The sequence below is a fragment of the Heloderma suspectum genome, chromosome 4, assembly GCF_057233095.1.
Source record: "Heloderma suspectum isolate Gila_16-S chromosome 4, 16-S_ref, whole genome shotgun sequence".
Taxonomy (NCBI): domain Eukaryota; kingdom Metazoa; phylum Chordata; class Lepidosauria; order Squamata; family Helodermatidae; genus Heloderma; species Heloderma suspectum.
Genome location: NC_139461.1, coordinates 263,601,153 through 263,622,652, shown reverse-complemented (window position 1 = coordinate 263,622,652; position 21,500 = coordinate 263,601,153). Strand labels below are relative to the sequence as shown.

Here is a 21,500-nt window from a genome sequence, read left to right as displayed (position 1 = left end):
CTGGTCTTGGATAAGCTGTTATTAGAGACTACAGAACCAAATTAACCAGGAAGTAATATGCTTTGTAACCTTCTTACTCTGAACCAAGATAATTATAACCATGGTGACTCTATTTCCCTCTCTTTCTCCTTTTATTACTCTGAACTTTATAATTTCTACCCCCTTGACCATGTACAACCTTCCAAACCCTGCCTTGCCATTTCCAAAGTGCCATCCCCATGACTAAAGGCAAGCCACAGGTAACAATTACATATGCACAATTTAACAGCATGTTTGGCTTGCCAAGGAACATGGTCAAGATTTCTAAGAGAAAGCTGTCCTCATCTCTCGGATTTCTTGTGTTATTTATACTAGTCTAAGGCTCACTAACCAGCTTGTTCCTGATGTCCATATCACAGAGTGCTTCAGCCAAAATAGAGCAAGCTTCCTTCACTCCCCAGTGTGCAGCAGCATGGAGTGGAGTCCAGCCGTCATTGTCTTGGACATTCACATCAAACCCAGCTTGGATCAAGAGCCTAAGGAAAAAACAAGCAAGCAAAAATGGCAGCATTCAGCCTGAAGGTTACCAGCCATTGTGAACCATGTGCAGTGGCTTTGTGAAAGAAGCTTACCCTGTGACACAGACTAGTTTGGTAAAGCAGACAGCTCAAGGTGGTGAAAAAGAGTTAGATATAATATAAAGTTTTAAAACAGCTTCTACATTACGCAAGTGGTAATTGTTACTAGAACCTGGGAAAGGCCAGGAACTGGATGAATTTGAGTCAACAGAGAGCACAGATAGTATTCTAGAGAAGAGCTTTAGACAGACAGAAGCAAACCTATGGATAAAAAGCAGATTCTGCAGCAATAACATTCTCCAGTGCATTAATTTCTGAGCATATAAATTAAAACCCATCATTGCACAATATGCAATTTAGCCTTATACTATAGATCCATCTAGCCTAGTACTCTAACTGCAGTTCAGCAGGGACTCGGGCAGAGGTCTTCATTATTATTATAGTTGTTGTTGTTTACAACATTTGTATATCACTCCACACCTAAACAGATTCTTGTGACCGAAGGTTTTTTTGCCTGGAAAGGCTAGGAATTAAATCTGAGACTTTCTGCATGTGCATTATGTCTGAATTCCTTCCTCTTGAACAATGAATCCTTTCTTAGCATAACAGCTAGAATATTATCTGCTTACTGTTTACTTTTCAAAATGTCCCTTTGCTTCATCTGATCAAGTATGAAACAATGGCATCCTTTTATTATTATTTTTCCACAACAATTTCCACATGTTGGAATGGGGTGGAGGGTGTCTTAAGCCTATACAATATTACTGACAGAAGACAAGGGCTAGAGAAGTGAACGCAATGCTGAGCTCTAAATGGCAGTTAAGGCTGCTTTCCTACTGCTGTCCAGCCAGGGGCTATCATTCCTACCTATGGCTTTTGCACCTGCATGTTACTGTGGTTATGAAGACAGCACAATATGCTGACTCTTATATCATACAGCTGATCATTTCCACAATGCTCAGCTCAGAAGAGAAATGAACGTTCTGTGGACATTTTGGATAGATTCTGAAGCAGAAAAGTGGTGAGCAAGGAATTGTTCAAAATAATAATCTAAAATTATACAGTAGGTTTGTCTGACAAGTGCTGCTTCTCTGCTTTCAGCTCCTTGGGTTGGATCCACATTTAGGCTGCAATCTGATACATGCTTACCTAGGAGTATGTCCCATTGTACTCAGTGTACGGGACATGTAATTGCACTGTATGTTAGTCAAATTTAATTCCAATTGATGTCAATAGGAATGAAGTCATTATTAAGTTGTTGCATTGATTTCAATAGGACTTAAGTTCAACTAGGTTACTCTGGATAAATCCGTTGTTTTAAATAATTAGAGCTTAGCTTTAACAATTGACATTTTCATACATTAGTGCAGACTCTCTTAATAAGAAACACATCAGACTAGATTCCAAGGATTCTGGGATTTTTTTGTACCAATGTTGTCACTGAAATTTGGTGCGATCATAAAGGCATAGGATACCACCCAAACCTAAAACATATGACTATACCTGCCAAACAGAAAACGTAAGTAATAGCGACACAATTAACAACTATAAAGATTTCTACAGGGAGTTCCCCAAGCACAGAAAGCAAGCATACAGATTCTTATTAAAGAGTCAAGCTAGCAATGTTCTGCTTGCCAAGAAAGAGCTCATAACTAAAAATGGGAGGGTAATGTTCAGTAAAAGTGTACAAACGCTGATGCTTGCTATACTGCTTTTCTGGTCAGCGGTAAGTGAAGGCTTGTCATGGAAGAGTAGCATAAAGCAGGCAAATGGTAGAATCAAGTTCACTCGTATTTTCTGTCTGGTTGATGAACTAGACAAATGTCATACTTACACACTCACAAAGTCAATGCTGATGTAGTAGCTAAGCCTCTACCCTGCAATTACAGCCCTACCCTGCAATTACTATACTTGGAGTACCTATCATAGCCATTAGGCTTCTGCCCCCCGCCCCCCAGGAAAAAAAGCTACACTTTATCCCAGCACTGCTATTAGATGGTATGTTCCTTACCTTGTCTGCAGGCAATACATTGTAACAAAAAGAAACCCACCTACAAAAAAGGTGCCAAAGCTAACTTTCAGAAAATCCTGGAGACCTTCATTTACAAAACAAGTATAGAAATAATTAGTTGAAATTACAGGGCTGGCCCAGAGGGGAGAATGGTCAGGGATTTGCAAGGGCCCACGAATAGCCAAAGGCCCACTACCCCAAGTGGGATAATAAGAGCATCATTATCCCCGCTTTCCTTGGAGAAATCAAGGCAGCATGTTAATTTTCAGTGTGCACAGTCTGCCTCTTCCAGGATACCGGGGCTCACCAAGGCTGCCAGGCCAGTATCTTGCAACTGGCACTACATCCTTACCCAGTGGTAATAAGGATGTGCAATAGAATACCATTTTACATTGAGATTTAACGTTAAGTGTTGCAAGCCCAGTGCCCCTGAACTACAGTCCTTGAAAATCCCAGTCAGAAACCTGTAGGAACACTGTAATTCTCTCTCTCCAGCATGAATTACAGCATCAGGAGGCCCTAGTTTAGCATAGCAAATTATGAAAATGGATCAGTACCTCATCACCTCAGAGTAGCCCTTGGCTGCAGCTACATGAAGAGCAGTAGCACCAGTTCGGGGCTGCTTTCTATCTTCAATTTTCCTCCTGTTTAGCCATTGCCGTGTATCCTGCAGCATTTGTTGCTCTTCTGCTTTCCTTGCCTGATCAATATCCAATCCTGGAGGAACAGACTACAAGTGTAAAAAAACCCCAAAGAAGAGCAGAAATGATACAGAAAAGCAGATGTAAGTTTCAGATCAATCCAAGTGTTCAAAAAAGGAGCATAAATGACTAACAACCAGCTTACTTTTATTTTATTAATAGCATTGACATGGGTGTTTTTTTTTAAAGATCTGTCCCGTCCCGTCCCTGCACTGCTTTCTTATAATTCCATTGAATTCCCCTAAGTGAACAGATCAGTGTACTTGGGCTGTTTGCATCCAGAAGCTAAGTTACATATTCTCCCAAGGTGGCTATATTCTTGATAGATAAAGCTAGTCATGCAGACTGGTCCTATTCATGCCTAATGAAGAGTCCAACTTAATTCCATGGGGTATACTCCAATGTAAATGTGCATACAGTTGCCTTAGTTAGCTTATTCGATTACAAAATCAAAGGAGATAAGCTAGGGAAGAATAACATTAATTGGATTATTCTTCAATGTTGAGAGGGTGCAGGGGACGGGGGGTTGCCCATAGAATGTATGCAACCGGTTCAATCAATGCTAGCATAGACTGAAGTTCAGGAACTAACATGGGGTGAGATAAGCTATTAGAATTCCCACTAGACCAGACCTCATAGGTTTCCTTAACCAGGAAATTAGATTTATTTTTTTAACATGCACAAGAATGTAAGAACTCCGCTAGTCAAACCAAAGGTCTGTCTACTTCAGCAGTTTTCCACAGTGGCAAGCAGTATGCTTCCAGGAAGCCCACAAGCAGAGCAGGAAGCAACAGGCCTCCCCCACTGTTTGATCCCAGCAACAGATGTTCAGAGATAATCCCCATTTAAAAACACTTAAACCAATTTCATATTAATGGTGTACTGTATGAAGAATTTATTTTGTCAGTCCTTAATCTACAGACAATTCTTTTCATTGCCGGACCCCAAGTTCTAGCACTATTCCACCGTCTACTTTTGCTATCTGAGAAGTTAGGAAAACATTTGTTTTGCTCCAATATGTGTCATAGTACAAAAGGTGCAACAGTCCATGCTTTCAAGAGAGTGAGCTGTTCCTCTACACTCCCTACAACAGGGATGGGGAACCTCCACAGGCTAATTTGGCCTGCCAGGCCAGCTCATCCAGCTGGCAGGGCCACAGGCAAGACCCCGGCCCCTGAAGCTTAGTGAGGAGAGGAATCCCTGCTGTTATCTCAGATTGGAGGTAACAGCAAGGATTCCTTTCCCCGTTGGCTTTGTCCACTCCACATCTTCCCCCATCAGGGAAGGCATGAGGTGGGCAAAGCCAATCTGACTGAAGGGTGGCTTCCCTTTGGCTGCAGCAAAGCCAGGTCCCCAGCTGAGGCACCAGCTGGAGAAGCCTCCAGCCAGCACTTCAGTCAGGCAGCTCTGCCTGCCCCACAGCCTCCCCAATAGGAGAAAGTTCAGGGTGAGCAAAGAAGGTCCAGCCAGTGCTTCAGCCTAGAACCAGATAATGTCAGTGGGCGAGGCCACACCCAGGTATCATCATCCAGGCCACAGAGGCGGGAGGTCATCCAGCCCCCCACTTCAATTATGTTTCCTATTCCTCCCCTATAACTTCATTTGCGGACCAGTATGTGAATTTTAATTGGGCTTGCCTGCTGTTAGAAAGGGATGAGTAGATACTAGACTGCTGAAGCTTGTTATACACTTTTTATATATGGGTATCTATATCTATATTATCTATATTTATAAAAAGAAATATAGATGAATTAGACTCCTTCCTTAATACTGAGTGCTTTTTGAGTGTGGCGGGAAGCCAACTAGTACTTTGTTTAAGTCTGTCATAGTCACGCTATTAATCTGGCTCATTTTGTCTAAAGCCTGAAAGAGCTCCAAAGAAAAGTAAGCAAGTTTATAAATGAGCTGGACAAAATCTCAACCTTGTATTTTTGCACATCCATATTTTCTTGAGTCATTCAGAATTACAAACAAAGTTTGCTAAGACCTTACAAAGAACACAATTGTACTGTAGAAATCCACTCACTGCTGCTGAGAGGTACAAGCACTCTATAAAGTTAACCCTGGATTAACTTCTGTATTCAGATTCCTACAATACCAGCACCATCAATTAAGCTTTACAGCAAGTAGGCAGAGTTAAATTGGTTTTGTTTCCAAGGGAACACACTAACACATTCAGAAAGGATTGCACTTTCCACAGCAGCTCTCTTTGTGGCTTCTAGGCAACCTTCCACATTTCTCATATTGTAAGTGGCCAATCACCGAACTGTCAAAATCAAATAAAGAAAACACCCTAGATACAGTGTCCATGGGCCAGCCGTTCTCACAAAATTAACCTTGCAGTTACAAAAAAACCCAGAAGCAACACATCAGTCCTACATGTGCTGATCAGCAAACATAGCTTCTCCTCTTCATAGGATATTTAGAATGCCTGTACAGAAACATTGGGCTGGTAAAGTCACAACAACAGTGCCAAAAATAACTAGTGTGAGCAGAGAGGGAGGGGTGATGATAATATGACAATTTTAAGCATTGTAAATATGCAAAAGAGGAAGCAATGTTGTGTCAGTGCAAAACCTCCTTTAGGGTAGTTTCATACATAAAGGGCCACTATACAAGTAATTCTACATAGCTCATGTATGCGCGCGCAAGTGCGCACACACACACACACGTACGCACACACTGTAAAGAAAGGTTGCTCTGCTGTTGGGGCCACTGGCAATTGCCAACAGAAAAAATGAAGTGACCACTACTGAAATCACATTTTTACATTTAGCACAGACAAAACCCAAGACAAAGACAAAAACAAAGGCAACAGCAGCCTCAGGGGACTGCAACCAACGTATAATTATTATTTTATTATTATTTATAACATTTCTATATGGCCCCATAGCCAAAGCTCTCTACAAAGTTAAAACATTAGAAATACAATATGCAAAGTTTAAAAATAAAAAACACACAAACAGACAGTATACACAATGACAATATATATCTAAAAACAACTCTGAGCTATCAGCCAAACTATAAAACAAACCCAGAATCAATTAAAACTCATCACGTGCTGCCAAATGCCTGGGAAAAGAGAAATGTCTTGACCTGGTGCCAAAAAGTTAACAATGTTGGATTCCATAACAATGGGATGAATTATAATTTTAATGTTTTGGGGAATTTCCTTCTTTTTTTATGGCCTAAGGAAACGTAGATAAAAATGTTACTTTTTAGAAGCGAGTTAACTATACTTCATGCCATGCATCGCTATTCCTAAGATTTCACTAAAGAAGTGAAATTCCAATTTCCTTTTCTAAGTAATGTTTTTCTTATAAAACCCCCAAAGACCAAGGGGTACATTAGCACATATTTACTCTACCTTGTTTCTTTACTTGTTCCAAGAGCAGATCCTTCATGGCTGCTTCCTCTGCCAGGTCAGATGGGACTTCACCTTCACTGTTCACAGCCGCTACATTGGCCCCGTGACTTATCAAGTACCTACATGAATGAGAGCCAAATGAGACTGGGCTTTAGAACCAGGGCAGAATATCTGGCTTTGTGCCATCAAATAGTAACGCTTCCATCAATGAAGTTAGAATTCGTGCAGCTTCTGATAGTGATCTGTCTGGTCACAAAATTGGCCCAGGCATAGAGTTGCAACAGTCAGTTTGCTCAGCCAATTAATACATCATTCTTTAAGAAACTTTAATATCTTTATAATCTTTTGGAAATAACCAGATAATTTTGTTATCTCCATTTTAATAAGTTTTTGATCATTTATTTTCTTGCTCAGTATGCATGTTTCATGTAGCCTTTCTGTGCAGAAACAGATCACCATTCAAACAGCTGACCTAACTTTCCTACAATTTGGCTAATTCTCATACATTCTCATTCAAAACTCCTCATCCTGTTCCAGTATAAGGCATATTGTTATCTAACAGTGCAATGCAATCTTATGCATGTCTACTCAGAAGTAAGTCCCCCTGAGTTCAGTGGGGTTACTTGCAGGTAAGTGTGTACAGGATTTTAGCCTAAGTTAATTTCTTAGTAAATTACCCTAAATCCCTGAAATTTGCATTCTGCACTTTGAATACAAAAGTATTATCAAACTGCACAAACTCTTTGAGACTACAGGGTCAAATTCTGCCCTAAAAGAAACTGAGGTGAGAGAGAAAACTAACTGATATACAAAATGCTTGTTTTCTTTGGGCAGAGTAAAAATGCAGACAAAACCTTTATTAACTGTCACTAGATATGGGCTGATACAGCCCTGTTTTCAGAAACATAGCTCAAACAGAACACCACAGCTCTCCAGTTCTCTGACTCTATCTATTCTACTTTTTCTTGTGTTGAATATCTGACCAGATCCGCACAGCAAGTATCATTGCACTGCATTGCAATACAGCCAAAGTGATCAGAGAACATTCCACAGGGCCTTCAGCTATGGACCTCACTACCCTATGTTTAAGAAAAGATACTTCCCCCAAATAATTTCCATGCTATTCATTCCCATAAACTTGCTTCCAAAGGGAGTTCCTTTGGAATGTGCTTCTCTTACCAACGTGCTCCTCTTACTAATGTTTGAAACAATAGGGGCCGATGGAAACAGTCTTGCATTAAGTTCCTTCACTGCCCACTACACCTTATGCCATAACAGCCCTCAGGTCCATATTGTAGCTTTTGGTCTAAATACATCAAAAGATACCACTTACTTTTGACAGGGTTGCTCCAAGGACCTGCCTGTGCATAAGGGCAGTATCCAGCGGAGTGCTTATGCTCCTACTGATTCTGTTATGCCTCGCATATTCTGTTGTGCAAGTGGTGTGTCCCGCCGATTCTGCTGCACAAGTGAGATCCACTGCTTGCATAATGGAGATTTAACACTTCCTAGAGGAAGCCCTGAAACAAGCGGAAACTCTCATTTCTGGATCTGGATAGGTTGGTGGAGCTTCCTTATGCAGGCTCTGCTGACCTGTCTTGTTCCAGAAATGAGCATTTTTGGTTGTTTCTGGTTGCCCCCTGAAGTACTAAACATCCGTTCAGCACATGGTGGGCACTGCTTGCAGAAGGGAATTGGCGGGGCACAACAGACTTGGCAGGGGTTTAAGTGTCCCAGTGGATACTGCCCCCAATGTTGTTACAATTTCAAAACCTAAAAGAAATACTGATCTATACTAGGTTCAGACTACTACCCTTCATACCTGTGCCAAAGTGACTGAAAATATATGTCAAAATCCAAAGATAGAAAGACCACAATATTAAAGTCAGGGTTCCTTTACGATTACAAATACTGGATAGTATCCAATTCTGCCCCAGCACTAGTACTAAGGAAATGCTAGTGTAAACCAATGCTTGTGCAATGTAACTAGCACTTGCTAGTGCTTTGGAAAAAGTGGCTATTTGTGGCCAAAATTCAGCGGCAAATCACTGCTTTTTCCCATTGCCCTGGCAGGTGCTAGTTACATTGCACAAGCATTGGTTTACACTAATGCTTCATTAATGCTAGCACTGGGGCACTGTTAGAGGTTTAGATCTCTTTTCTTTCACAACAGAGACTCAGAGGGGCTCTGCCATTAGTTCTGTTGCTGCTAGCTAACATTTCATAAGGTTTATCCATACAAAAAGAAATATGCACATCTTTCAGCCATTGTTGCTACAGTTCACTTAGGCACTTGATTGGGTGTATCGTTTTAAATTAATAGTTACAAAATGGAATCCCTCTCCAAAAAGGAGATAAGTCATATAATATTTGCAGTATCCAGGTCACACTGAAACTCACTCACTCTGCTATGTTCAGATAGCCACAAGATGCAACCGCATGAAGTGGGGTCCAGCCCTCATTATCTTGCTGATTTACATTGGCTCCATATTCTACCAGAAACTTTACCATGTCCAGGTTCTCATCTATACAGGCCTTAGGGGAAAGAAAGGAAGGAGGGAAGGAAGAAAGAGACCAGGGTGTTAAAATTAGCAAACTACCATCATTTTCAGTTTTAACAGCTGTAAATTATGCCAAGGGCTTCACTCCCATACTGAGCCTGCTTATGTTTCAGCTCTCTCTGACATCTCCATAAAATTTTACCTTACCTTCCTCACCCACCTCCCAAGAGCTGGGGGGCTGAACACAACGTAAAGTGATCTTTCGGTATTCGTGTTAGGAATAGCACCAAATTCCATTGAGCAGGGGAAGGTTTGGAACATGCTGTTCCAAGAAAGCTTCAATGAAAGAGATTATGTCAGGACACTCAATGGAATGGCATATGGTGAGAATTAAAGCAGTGAAACCCAAGCATAATTTCAAAGAAATTGTGAGTCAAACACAACACAAAAAATTGCACCCAGGAGATTTATTCTTGTATATGTAGCCACAGAAAAAGTTGGATTTTGTATGGAGAATTTATCATGAGACTCATCCATATTTATTATTGTCTAAAGAGTATCCTCTTATTTAACTGACTAAGCTCAACTTATTTTTATAAGTTGTTTGAGCTTTGCAGTGCTGAACGTGCAGAAGTCTGTTTGTCCTGGGCACATCCAACACTATTTGAATCTGAGTCCGTTCCAAATCCCTTATTAAAGGCAAAATTTATCAAGAGAATTGAACAATGCATACTTTTCTGAGACTAAACTGACAAAATAGAGTGGGTCCACTTTCTAATATGCCAAGTTTACTTGGTGCACTCAGTGTGAGACTGCCCTAAAGAAAAGAACGCAGCCTCCAGCACCTGCACAACAGCCTAGAGACATTCAATGGAAGGTAAGTAAATATGAAAAATACAGCTATTTAGATCCATCCCCTTTCTCTTCCTCTTCTCTCGCCCGTCAGATCCTTTGGAGACCAGCAAGACCATTGAATAAGGCCAGTGTATACTGTAGTAAGCGATTTTGTAAGAAGAGTTAGGTGTTTGGTGAACTAGTGGATTGGCTTAACATCTTCAGACCAATAAAACCCATGTTGTTTATGCTTATTATACACTTATTTTCCTTTTAGCTAGTAGCCTCTTGTTATAACATGTATAATACAAGCATTACAATTACATCTTTGAAGTCAGTGAAGTTTTCAGATTTAGATGTAAAGCTAAGCAGAGCTGGGTAGATATGATTTTAAATCAAATTTCCCATTTTGAAATACATATATTTCCTGAATAGAACTAGTTGCTATAACAATTAAAATATACTGGTTTGCCTCTACATAGAGCCTTTATTCAATCTAGGAACATAATCCAAGATCTTTGGTCATACAGCCCACATTCACTGCAAAATTATATCTGCCAAGAGACAGATTTTTGTTTGGTACTCAGTATACATGTAAGGATATTAAGTAAAATCATGGACTCGAATGCTAAGGCTGTAATCTTATGCACACTTATTTCCAAATAAATTCCACAAAACAATGGGGAATTTATTTCTCAGTAAACATGAATAGGATTGGGCTGCAAAGCCCCAAACCTTCCATAAGAACAGTCTTGTTAATGCGCAAAATTGAAAGCAAATGTCCCTGTTGTTTGTTTAGTAGTGTCAAATATTTGTAATCCCATAAATGAACACACTTGGAGAGCTCAGGTAGTCAGAAGGCATAAAATAACAATATAACATCACTAGAATAGAAGAGTATGGGTTCTTCTAATGGCCCTGATGAGTTATAAGATGCCACCTCCTGGATGACTTTCTAGTCCCTGGGTCCAGTAGAAAGCCCACAATAACAAGCACTATACATGACAGTATCAGATGTCATCTTTTCCTCATGGTTCTTTTCTATATAGAAAAGCAGCCTTTAACAATCCATATGATAAATGCAATATTAAGGTAAAGGTGTCCTCAACCAGTCGTGTCTGACTCTAGGGTGTGGTGCTTATCTCCATTTCTAAGCCGAAGAGCCAGAGCTGTCCGAAGATGCTTACATGGTCATGTGGCCAGCATGACTGAACACCAAGGTGCACGGAACGCTGTTACCTTTCCCGCCAAAGCGGTACCTATTTATCTACTTGCAATTTCTTGCTTTCGAACTGCTAGGTTGGCAGGAGAAATACAATATTAGTGATACAATATTAAGAGACTATGTGTAAACAGGAACATATTTGTATTCAATTCAGATTTCAACCTCAACAAGTTTATTCTTTAATTGACACACTATAATTGAAAATCATCAATCATCGGAATCATCAAAATTCATATAAATAAAAGCAACATGGCTAAATTGAAAAAATCTTTCCTATCCCCTCTTCCACCTTCTGCACCTGCCCCCCCTCCCACCCCAAGGAACCCACCTGAATAGCACAGGCTGTGGTGCTGAGGGCTGCAATGAAAGGGGGAAATTTCCCCCAATTAGGCAGAGGCGCCTTGCTCCACTTACACAATGTTTGGATTCACCCTACATTTTAATTTTTTTTAATCATCATTTTTGTCCACTGCTGGCTAGAAGTGCAACCATTGGTACATTTCCCATGTAAGAGACTGGCTCTCAAATGTCTCTAAAATTGCCTTTTAAAATTGTATATAGCAAGGATTGGAGGGGGTCATGGCACTCTCTCATTAGTGCTGACCAAAGTCCAAGTGCTGAAAAATACAGACATTCACAGATAAGACAAGTCAATCTGAAGTTACTGGCATTTGGGATCAAGATCTTCAAAATCTGGCCAATCTGTGTGATTTTTAATCACCTGTTCCAGCTTGCTTTTTGTGATAGATGCTTATATTGTTTGGGTTCCTGAGAGTGTCTGGGGAAGTTCTAATAGCTTCAAAATTCACTGATTCTTATTTTCTTGGACTCTGTGTTAGCGGCAGCTGCAAGAGGAAGCCACATCTTCAAAGAATGCCTGAGAGAACCCAGGTAGGACAGACAGTGACAAGTGTGGCAGTAAGTTCCCATATTTGATTTGCAAGAGATAACTCATCTTTGAAAGAATGATCTTTAGCATATTTACAGTGCCTGAAACCAGGGTTGAAAAGTAGGAGATGGTCCACCAGGGGACTGCTGTCCAATTTCTGGTGCACTACTAGACCTGTCAATTGTTGGGATCCCCACAAAGAATGCTAGACGAGATGGACTGTAGTCTGATCCAGCAAAGCACACATATCCTTAAGTAAGAGCAAATCCTCAAGACCACACTCAACACAAAATATTTATTTATTACATTTCTATATCGTCCAATAGTTGAAGCTCTAGTAGTTATACTTGAACTATTAACAAAACCTGTGTATTCAATCTTGCAAAGGAAATTCAGTGGATTTTCCAAACAATATTGCAGGTTAAAAATTCATTTCAGGAAACAACACTGCTCAGTCCTAACTAAAACTAGGAAATAATATTTTACTCCACAAATATAGAAAGCCTCATGTGGCGCAGAGTGGTAAGCGGCAGTTCTTGTTCTTGACAAATCCATGTTGGCTTCGAGTAATCGCTGCATTGTTTTCAAGGTGCTTACAGATTGATCGCTTTATAATCTGCTCCAGAATTTTCCCAGGGACTGATGTCAGACTGACTGGTCTGTAGTTCCCAGGTTCCTTCTTTTTCCCCTTTTTGAAGATAGGGACAACATTACCCCCCCCCAATCATCTGGCACTTCACCCGTCCTCCACGATTTCTCAAAGGTAATAGACAGTGGTTCTGAGAGTTCTTCTGCCAGTTCCTTTATTATGCTGGGATGCAGTTCATCTGGCCCTGGAGATTTGAACTCATTCAAAGTCATTCGGTGTTCCTTGACCATATGACTACTGATCTCAAGCTCAATCCTGCCCCTTCAGCCTGTACTTCGCCTTTGCCAGGGGGCTCATAGACCCTCTTTTGGAGGAAGACTGAGCCAAAGTAGGAATTGAGCACTTCTGCCTTTTCCTTGTCATCTGTTATCATTTTGCCATCCTTATTTAATAGTTGAACCACCATTTCTTTCCTGTCTTTTACTATGCAAATATCTGAAGAAAGCCTTTTTGTTGCTTTTAGCATCCCTCACTAACCTCAGCTCGTTCTCAGCTTTAGCCTTCCGGATGCCATCCCTGCAATTCTGTGCTACCTGCCTGTACTCTTCCTTTGTAGCTTGGCCTTCCTTCCACTTCCTATATGTGTCCCTTTTTGTTTTCCACCTTTTGTTCTTGTTGGAATCATTTGTAATTGTGCCTTGAGAATTTCCTGTTTTACAAAAACCCACCCATCTCGGATTCCTTTTCTCATTAGAATCGCTTGCCATGGGACCTTACTTATCATTGCTCTGAGTTTATTAAAATTGGCTTTCCTCAAATCCAGGGTACGCGTTTGGCCACACTCAACTTTTGCTTCCTTTAGAACCGAGAACTCAAGTATAACATGGTCACTTTCCCCCAGAGTTCCCGTAACTGCTACTTTATCCATTAAGTCATTTCTGTTGGTTAGGATCAAGTCAAGGATAGCCAATCCTCTAGTTCCCTCCTCTACTTTCTGTAGGAGAAAATGATCAGCAACACAAGTCAGGAATCTCTTGGAGGGCCCATGTTTTGCAGAATTTGTCTCCCAACAAATATTGGGGAAATTGAAGTCCCCCATTACTACTACATCATGCTTCTACTTATTTATATTTGGTTTTGTTTGTTTACTATATTTATATGGCTGGCTATCATCATATTTATTTATTTATTTATTTATTGCATTTATACCCCGCCTTTCTCCCTCTCGCAAGGAACTCAAGGCGGCTTACATTATCCTCCTCCTCACCGTTGTATCCTCACAACAACAACCCTGTGAGGTAGGTTGGGCTGAGAGTCTGTGACTGGCTCAAAGTCACCCAGTGAGCTTCCATGGCCAAGTGGGGACTAGAACCCGGATCTCCCGGCTCCCAGTCCGTCACTCTCACCACTACACTACACTGGCTCTCATAAGTTATCATAAGTTATATCCAACCTCAAAAAAGTCTTGTGGTACCTTAAAGAGTAACAGATTTATTCTGGAATATGCTTTCATGGTTTATAGTCCACTTCATCAGATGCAGTCATTCACGCTAATCTCCTTTTGAAGTTGACCATGATTTTAAGGTCAGTGAAAGTGTTTCCTGGGATGCTGAAATATTATCCCACTAGTTTTTAAATATTGCCATTTTTGATCTCAGATTTGTGTCCATGTATTCTTTTCCACAGAGACAGGCCTATTCACCCCATGTAGAATGCAGAAGCACACTGCTGACAGAAGGCGACATATATCACATAGGAAGGTGAGCAAGCGAATGAACCCTTGATGTTGTGGATGACATTATTAGGTCTTGAAATAGTGTTGCCAAAGTAGATATAGGGACAGAGCTGGCATCTGGGTTTGTGGCAGGGTCTAGTCCTTGTGTTTCCATTCTTTTGTGGCTTGTTGTTGCTAGCAAGTGGCTGTTTTAGGTTGGGGAGGGCATCTGTAAGCAAGTACAGGTCTACCACCCAAGGCTTGAGAGAGGGAAGTGACATCATCTAGGACGGGCTGTAGATCATTGATGATACAATTAAGTGGTTTCAGCTGGAAGCTACAGGTGACAAGTGGTGTTCTGTCTTTTCCTCTTCTAGGTCTGTCCTGTAGTAAATTATTCCTGGGTACCAAGCTGGCTTTTTCCATCTATTTTTCCCCACTTTATTGGGTCGGTATTGTAGTTTGAGAAATGCCTGATGTAATTCCTTAAGTTGTAAGCCTCAGTCCAGTGAGTCTGAACAGATACTGTTGTATCAGTTTGATGGTGGGGTGAAAGTTATTGAAATTCTGGTGGAAATTCTCAAGTGCTTCCTGTCCATGAGTCTAGATAAAAGATGGTAAAGATGTCATCAGTGTATCTCAGTTAAAGAAGATGTGGGGGACAGGAGCTGAGAAAGCATTGTTCTAGCTCAGCTATGAATATGCTGGAATACTGTCAAGCTATGCAAGTGCCCACGGTAGTGCCACTGAACTGAAGATACATGTTCTCACCAAAGCAGAAGTAATTATGGTACCCAGTATGAAGTGGTGAAGTTGGGTGGCTAGATGTGTTATAGCCCCATTGGGAATGATATTCCTGATGGCTTGTAGCCCATCTTTGTGGGGGAATGTTGGTGTAACAGGCCTCAACATCCATGGAAGCTAGGATGATATTCTCTAGGAGTTTGTCAATTGATTGTAGTTTCCTCAGGAGGTTAGCAGATAGAAAACACCTAGTTGGGACTCCTGTGGTGTATGCGTATGTAAATTTGGTCTTGTACATCTGTAGCAGATTCCTTCATCAAGTTATGCAATTCCTTTTGGTATTCCTCAGTGGGGTCTGAGGATGTGTATATAAAATTGGAAACAAAGTCCTAAGAACTGGGCATGTTTAGCCTTGAGAAGAGAAGAATGAGGGGAGATATGATGGCGCTCTTCAAGTACTTGAAAGGTTGTCACAGAGAGGAAGGCCAGGATCGCTTCTCAGTCATCCCAGAGTGCAGGACACGGAATAATGGGTTCAAGTTACAGGAAGCCAGATTCCGGCTGACATCAGGAGAAACTTCCTGACTGTTACAGCAATATGACAATGGAACCAATTCCCTAGGGAGGTGGTGGGCTCTCCTACACTGAAGGCATTCAAGATGAAGCTGGACAGCCACCTGTCAGGGATGCTTTGACTTGGATACCTGCACTGAGCAGGGGGTTGGACTCGATGGTCTTATAGGCCCCTTCCAACCCTACTATTCTATGATTCTATGAAAGTAAGGTACTAGAGAGTTGCCTCTCGGCCTCCTGTATTTAGTCCACTTGTTCATAACAACAACAGCTCCTCTTCTGTTGGTCTCTTTAATTATGATTTCAGTATTGTTTCTGAGGCTGTGGATAGCATCATGTTCTGTATGGCTGAGACTGTGTGGTAAACTATGCTGTTTGCTGATTTTCTCAGCCTCAGCACAGCAGTGGAAGTACTCCATATAAAAATTTAATCCAGTGTTAACAACCTGCTGGAGGGGTCAATGAAGAATTCTTCTTCCTGTGTCACTAAGAGGATGTTTGCTGTGTATAAGGGTACTGTCTAGGATGAAGTACCACACACCACAAAACAACTGGAGCTAACTGTATTTGCTCAGATTGACCATCAGTCAAAGGAACTGCAAAGGGTTCCTCTCCCCACAAATTACTGGATTAACTAGGCTCTAAGGAAGCTTACCAGATCCAAGAAAATAAAAAGTCTAGATACCTTTGGAGCTCTTACTGCTTTGGTCATTACCAGTCAATATCCCATGTGATTCCTAAGGAATGGAAACTGGAGAGAAGACAAATATCCTATATCCTCACCTGTCCCTGCACTGAATCTACAATATAGTAACTTGATTTGTGGGGATAGTGAAGGATTTATAGAGTTGATTCAAACATTAAGCAGGACTGGAGTCTTTCTATGCGCTAGAAGTATTTACGTTTTAATGGCGCTGTTTGAGCATTTCAAAGACTGATGTATTATTAGGCCTTAACTTAAGACACAGAATAGAAGCCTAGATTCAATCCTCCACATTTAAAACTGTGCCACGAAGAAGTTCTCTTATTTATGACATTACGCAACTTCACATTCATTACATGACCTATATTTTACTGGTAGCAAACCAGAACTAAACCAGGAATGGAGAATTTACTAGAAATGCAAAACTGAATAAGAAATCCTGTACAAATTAACACTGAAGTGCCAGGTGAGTTAGTTTTAATGTAAGCATTAGACATGCAGACAGGGTGCTATGCCATATCCAGCAATCTTAAAACTTAAAAAGGTTGTTTTGGACAACGCTGGCTAAAATTTTCTGCAAAGGTAATAGGAGATGTAAAGCTATTTAGAAGAGATGAACACAAAACCCACTGTTCTAATCGGTTACAGTCAGACCAATATTTGGCCTAAATTGGTGATTCTTAAATGGTAGTTTGGCTTGTTCTATATGGACCACCTTATATCCACCATATGGATGGATGCTTAAAAGGCTCCTTCTTATCTAGTGAACCTGATGATAATGATGATAAAGATGATGACGATGATGATAACAACAACAACAATCTACACACAAAAGGAGAACTGGCTACACAGCTGGCAGTTCTTTGAAGACTCTAGCAAATCTACAAAGAGGGCCTTTTCTGTGGTGGCTCCCACTGTGGAATTCCCTACCTAGTGACCTCTCCCATGCCCCCTCTTTGATGAGCTTCTGCTGGGCTTTGACAACCTGGCTGCTTAGGTGGGCATTTGAGGTGGTGGCTGTCTGATGAGGCTTTACAAGTAGCTCACGAAAGAAGGGAAGCGAAAAGCAAAGGGGAAGATATAGCCAACTGAATGCAGAGTTCCAGAGAATAGCAAGGAGAGACAAGAAGGCCTTCTTAAATGAACAATGCAAAGAAATCGAGGAAAACAACAGAATGGGAAAGACTAGAGATCTCTTCAAGAAAATTGGAGATCTCAAGGGAACGTTTTGTGCAAAGACGGGCATGATAAAGGACAAAGAAGGCAGGGACCTAACAGAAGCAGATGAGATTAAGAAGAGGTGGCAAGAATACACAGAAGAACTATACAGGAAAGATCTGAATGTCCCTGATAGCCATGATAGTGCAGTCACTGAACTTGAGCCGGACATCCTAGAGAGTGAAGTCAAGTGGGCCTTAGGAAGCATTAGTAACAACAAAGCTAGCGGAGATGACAGTATTCCAGCTGAGCTATTTAAAATCCTAAAAGATGATGCTGTTAAAGTGCTGCATTCAATATGCCAACAAATCTGGAACACTCAACAGTGGCCACAAGACTGGAAAAGGTCAGTTTACATTCCAATTCCAAAGAAGGGCAACGCCAAAGAGTGTTCAAACTACCGCACAGTTGCGCTCATTTCACATGCCAGCAAGGTGATGCTCAAAATCCTACAAGCTAGGCTTCAGCAGTATGCGAACCGAGAACTACCGGAAGTACAAGCTGGGTTTAGAAGAGGCAGAGGAACTAGAGATCAAATCGCCAACATTCGCTGCATCATGGAGAAAGCAAGAGAATTCCAGAAAAATGTCTATTTCTGCTTCATTGACTACGCTAAAGCCTTTGATTGTGTGGATCACAACCAACTGTGGCAAATTCTGAAAGTGATGGGAGTACCAGACCACCTTACCTGTCTCCTGAGAAACTTGTACGAGGGTCAAGAAGCAACAGTAAGAACCAGACATGGAACAACCGAGTGGTTCAAAATTGGGAAAGGAGTACAACAAGGCTGCATATTGTCACCCTGCTTATTTAACTTATATGCAGAGTACATCATGAGAAATGCCGGGTTGGATGAATCAGAGGTCGGAATTAAGATTGCCAGGAGAATTATCAACAACCTCTGATATGCAGATGATACCACCCTAATGGCAGAAAGCGAAGAGGATCTCAAGAGCCTCTTGTTGAGGGTGAAAGAGGAGAGTGCAAAAGCTGGTTTGAAACTCAACATTAAAAAAACTAAGATCATGGCATCTGGCCCTATCACTTCCTGGCATATAGAAGGGGAAGAAATGGAAGCAGTGACAGATTTTACTTTCTTGGGCTCCAAGATCACCGCAGACGGTGACTGTAGCCATGAAATTAAAAGACGCTTGCTCCTTGGGAGGAAAGCTATGGCCAACCTAGACAGCATAGTAAGAAGCAGAGACATCACCTTGCCGACAAAGGTCCGTCTAATCAAAGCTATGGTTTTCCCAGTAGTAATGTATGGCTGTGAGAGCTGGACTATAAGGAAGGCTGAGCGCCGAAGAATTGATGCTTTCGAACTGTGGTGCTGGAGAAGACTCTTACGAGTGCCCTGGACTGCAAGGAGGTCAAATCAGTCCATCCTAAAGGAAATCAACCCTGAGTGCTCATTGGAAGGACAGATAATGAAGCTGAAGCTCCAATATTTTGGCCACCTAATGCGAAGAGAAAACTCCCTGGAAAAGACCCTGATGCTGGGAAAGACTGAAGGCAAAAGGAGAAGGGGACGGCAGAGGATGAGATGGCTAGATAGCATCACCGATGCAATGAATATGAACTTGAGCACGCTCCGGGAGAGAGCGCAGGACAGGAAGGCCTGGCGTGCTATGGTCCATAGGGTCATGAAGAGTCGGACACGACTGAACGACTGAACAACAACAAAGGGTTTTTTTTTAGAGCAGTGTTGTTTTGTTCAGTTTATTATGTTGTATCTTGTGTTGTTATTCGTATTGTACGCCGCCTAGAGTGGCCAGGTAGCCAGCCAGATGGGCGGCTAATAAATCAAATCAATCAAATCAAATCAGTCAATCAGCTTGCACTGTTGGAGACAAGGCTTTTTTCCCCCTAAGTCTTAACACCTAAACAATTTTTTTTCATGGATTGCCTCTTAAGCTCTATTTCTTTTATCTTTTTCATTTCATTTCAAGGACCACAAATGGTTTCCAGACCCCTTTCCAAAGTTAAGCTACTTCTGTAATATGGAACTGTGAGCTAGTATGATAAAAAAGCCTTACATTTCAAAATAAAATCCTGAGATACTCAACTTCATCATTTGTAGTTTATTACACTTGTGTCAACTTCTAGCAGCTGAAAAAATATAAAAGTATTCAGCAGGACAATCAAACCTATGAAGGAACTGAAACCTAAAACACTAAACTCATTGTGGAAATTGGTTTCTAGCACCCTTTAGAAAGCCAGGGAGGACACTTCAAAAGGGATCCAAGCTAGCCAAACACCCTTATTATTCCTCATCATTATTATTCTGTACATCCACAGAATATCTAGTTTTATATACCCCGAATCAAATCTGAGCAACCTCAGGACCAACATAATCAACTTCCAAGTTCTATGTGGACATGGATTTTAGCATATAAACTATTTCTTCTTCACACTTATACCAAACCCTCTCTCCAAGCAGTTCGCAGTGGTATACATGGAAAAGGTTACCCCATTTTTATCTTCAGATCAATGCCTTGAGGTCAGTGAGAGTGAGAAACTGATCCAGAGTCAATAGAGATGTGAAGGGTTAGGGAGAAAAGCAGGATTTTTCTATTTCCTCTTCCCCCTCCCAACCCTTCCAAATTCTAGTTTACCCACTGAACTTCATTGCCTGGATGGGGATTCAAACACCATGGCCCATGCCCAATGCTCTGACCAGATCACACCAGCTCCCTAAATGGCATAAGAGGTCTATGCTTCCAAAATGCTAGTTTCTGAAGGAAATTTCTAAAATGTGCTATATCCAGCTTTCTGAAAGAGTGTAACACAGAGGGCATAGTTTCTCTGTGGTGCAAAATATATATGCAGGGTTGAACACATGAGCCACTTTCTTCCCCTAATAGTCCAGGGGTAGGACAATGAGCAGTTGGAAAGACTCACATAACTGGATCCTCGTATGCATTTCCAATAGTCACACACATACCATTAGTAGCATAGGGTCACACCATAGGGAAGTAGCTCTCAAGCCATTGTGTGTGTGGTGAGAATGGGGTTAGCATTTAACTCAATTTCATTCAAGAAAGTAGTAGTTTTATTTTGTCAATATGAATGTTAAGTGGGTAAACGTCCCCATCACATGAAGGCAAGCCTCCTGACAGCTGAACAGTGTCAGGGTTAATAGTGTCTGGGAGCGGACACATGAGTTCAAAGAACGAGAGAATAAAATGCCCAAAATAGCCTTGCAACTGTCACCACTAGCAATTGTCAGTATCGGAAGGTATGCCCTTGCCTTCATGCCCCATGATCAGAGCGTACCACTTAGAACATTCATCAGAACTGACACTGCCAGAAAACGTTCAGGTAAATCTGCAAACACCAATAGAGAGGAGTACAGTTGTCAGCAATTCTGTCAGTATAGGCAACTCTCACTGTTTTTTCAGGAGGTAGTCAGGACTTGCCCCAAACATTTCCCAGATATCCCTGTTGAACACCAGCACAGTCAATGGTTATATCATTATTGACACATCAGCCTTAGCCATCTTGCACCCATTCTTTCAAAAGCTTCCCATTAGTCATTCTCCATATTTCCTCCCACTGCCAATGACAGGTCATTTATTACACCACTCAAATTTAAGATTTTTCCTGCCTTAAAATGATAATCACATGCCACAGAGGCATACAGATGGATTAAGGATCTATCATTGGTCTTATAACCTTCAATTAAAATGCTATGGACAAAAATAAAACCATTTGATAATTTCATGGCACTGCTCCCGACACAACATTTACCTTGCACTAAAACTTCATTATTTTCAGCTTTATCAGTACAGGGAGGACAACTTGTTCAATACTGCAGACATTTCCCCCCAATCTAAATGTTTTCTTTTGCACATTCAAACTTCACCCAAAC

At 41.2% G+C, this 21,500-nt stretch overlaps 1 protein-coding gene across 12 annotated transcripts in view; it reads right to left on the bottom strand.

The window, feature by feature from the left end:
- PPP1R12B (protein phosphatase 1 regulatory subunit 12B) overlaps positions 1–21,500 on the bottom strand; it is a 163,494-nt gene that overhangs the window by 116,574 nt on the left and 25,420 nt on the right. For 10 of the 12 annotated variants that reach the window (XR_014790680.1, XM_084853609.1, XM_084853611.1 and 7 more), the window contains exons 2-5: positions 9,041–9,171; positions 6,637–6,755; positions 3,126–3,285; positions 371–515 (exon numbers count right to left, since the gene is read on the bottom strand). Coding sequence is in view for 11 of the 12 variants with exons in the window: in XM_084853609.1 (XP_084709735.1) it covers positions 371–515; positions 3,126–3,285; positions 6,637–6,755; positions 9,041–9,171 (555 nt within the window). In the remaining variant the exon portion in view is untranslated. Of the gene's footprint in view, positions 1–370; positions 516–3,125; positions 3,299–6,636; positions 6,756–9,040; positions 9,172–21,500 lie in introns of all 12 variants that reach the window. The other 2 variants (XM_084853618.1, XM_084853617.1) reach the window with 2 other exon arrangements.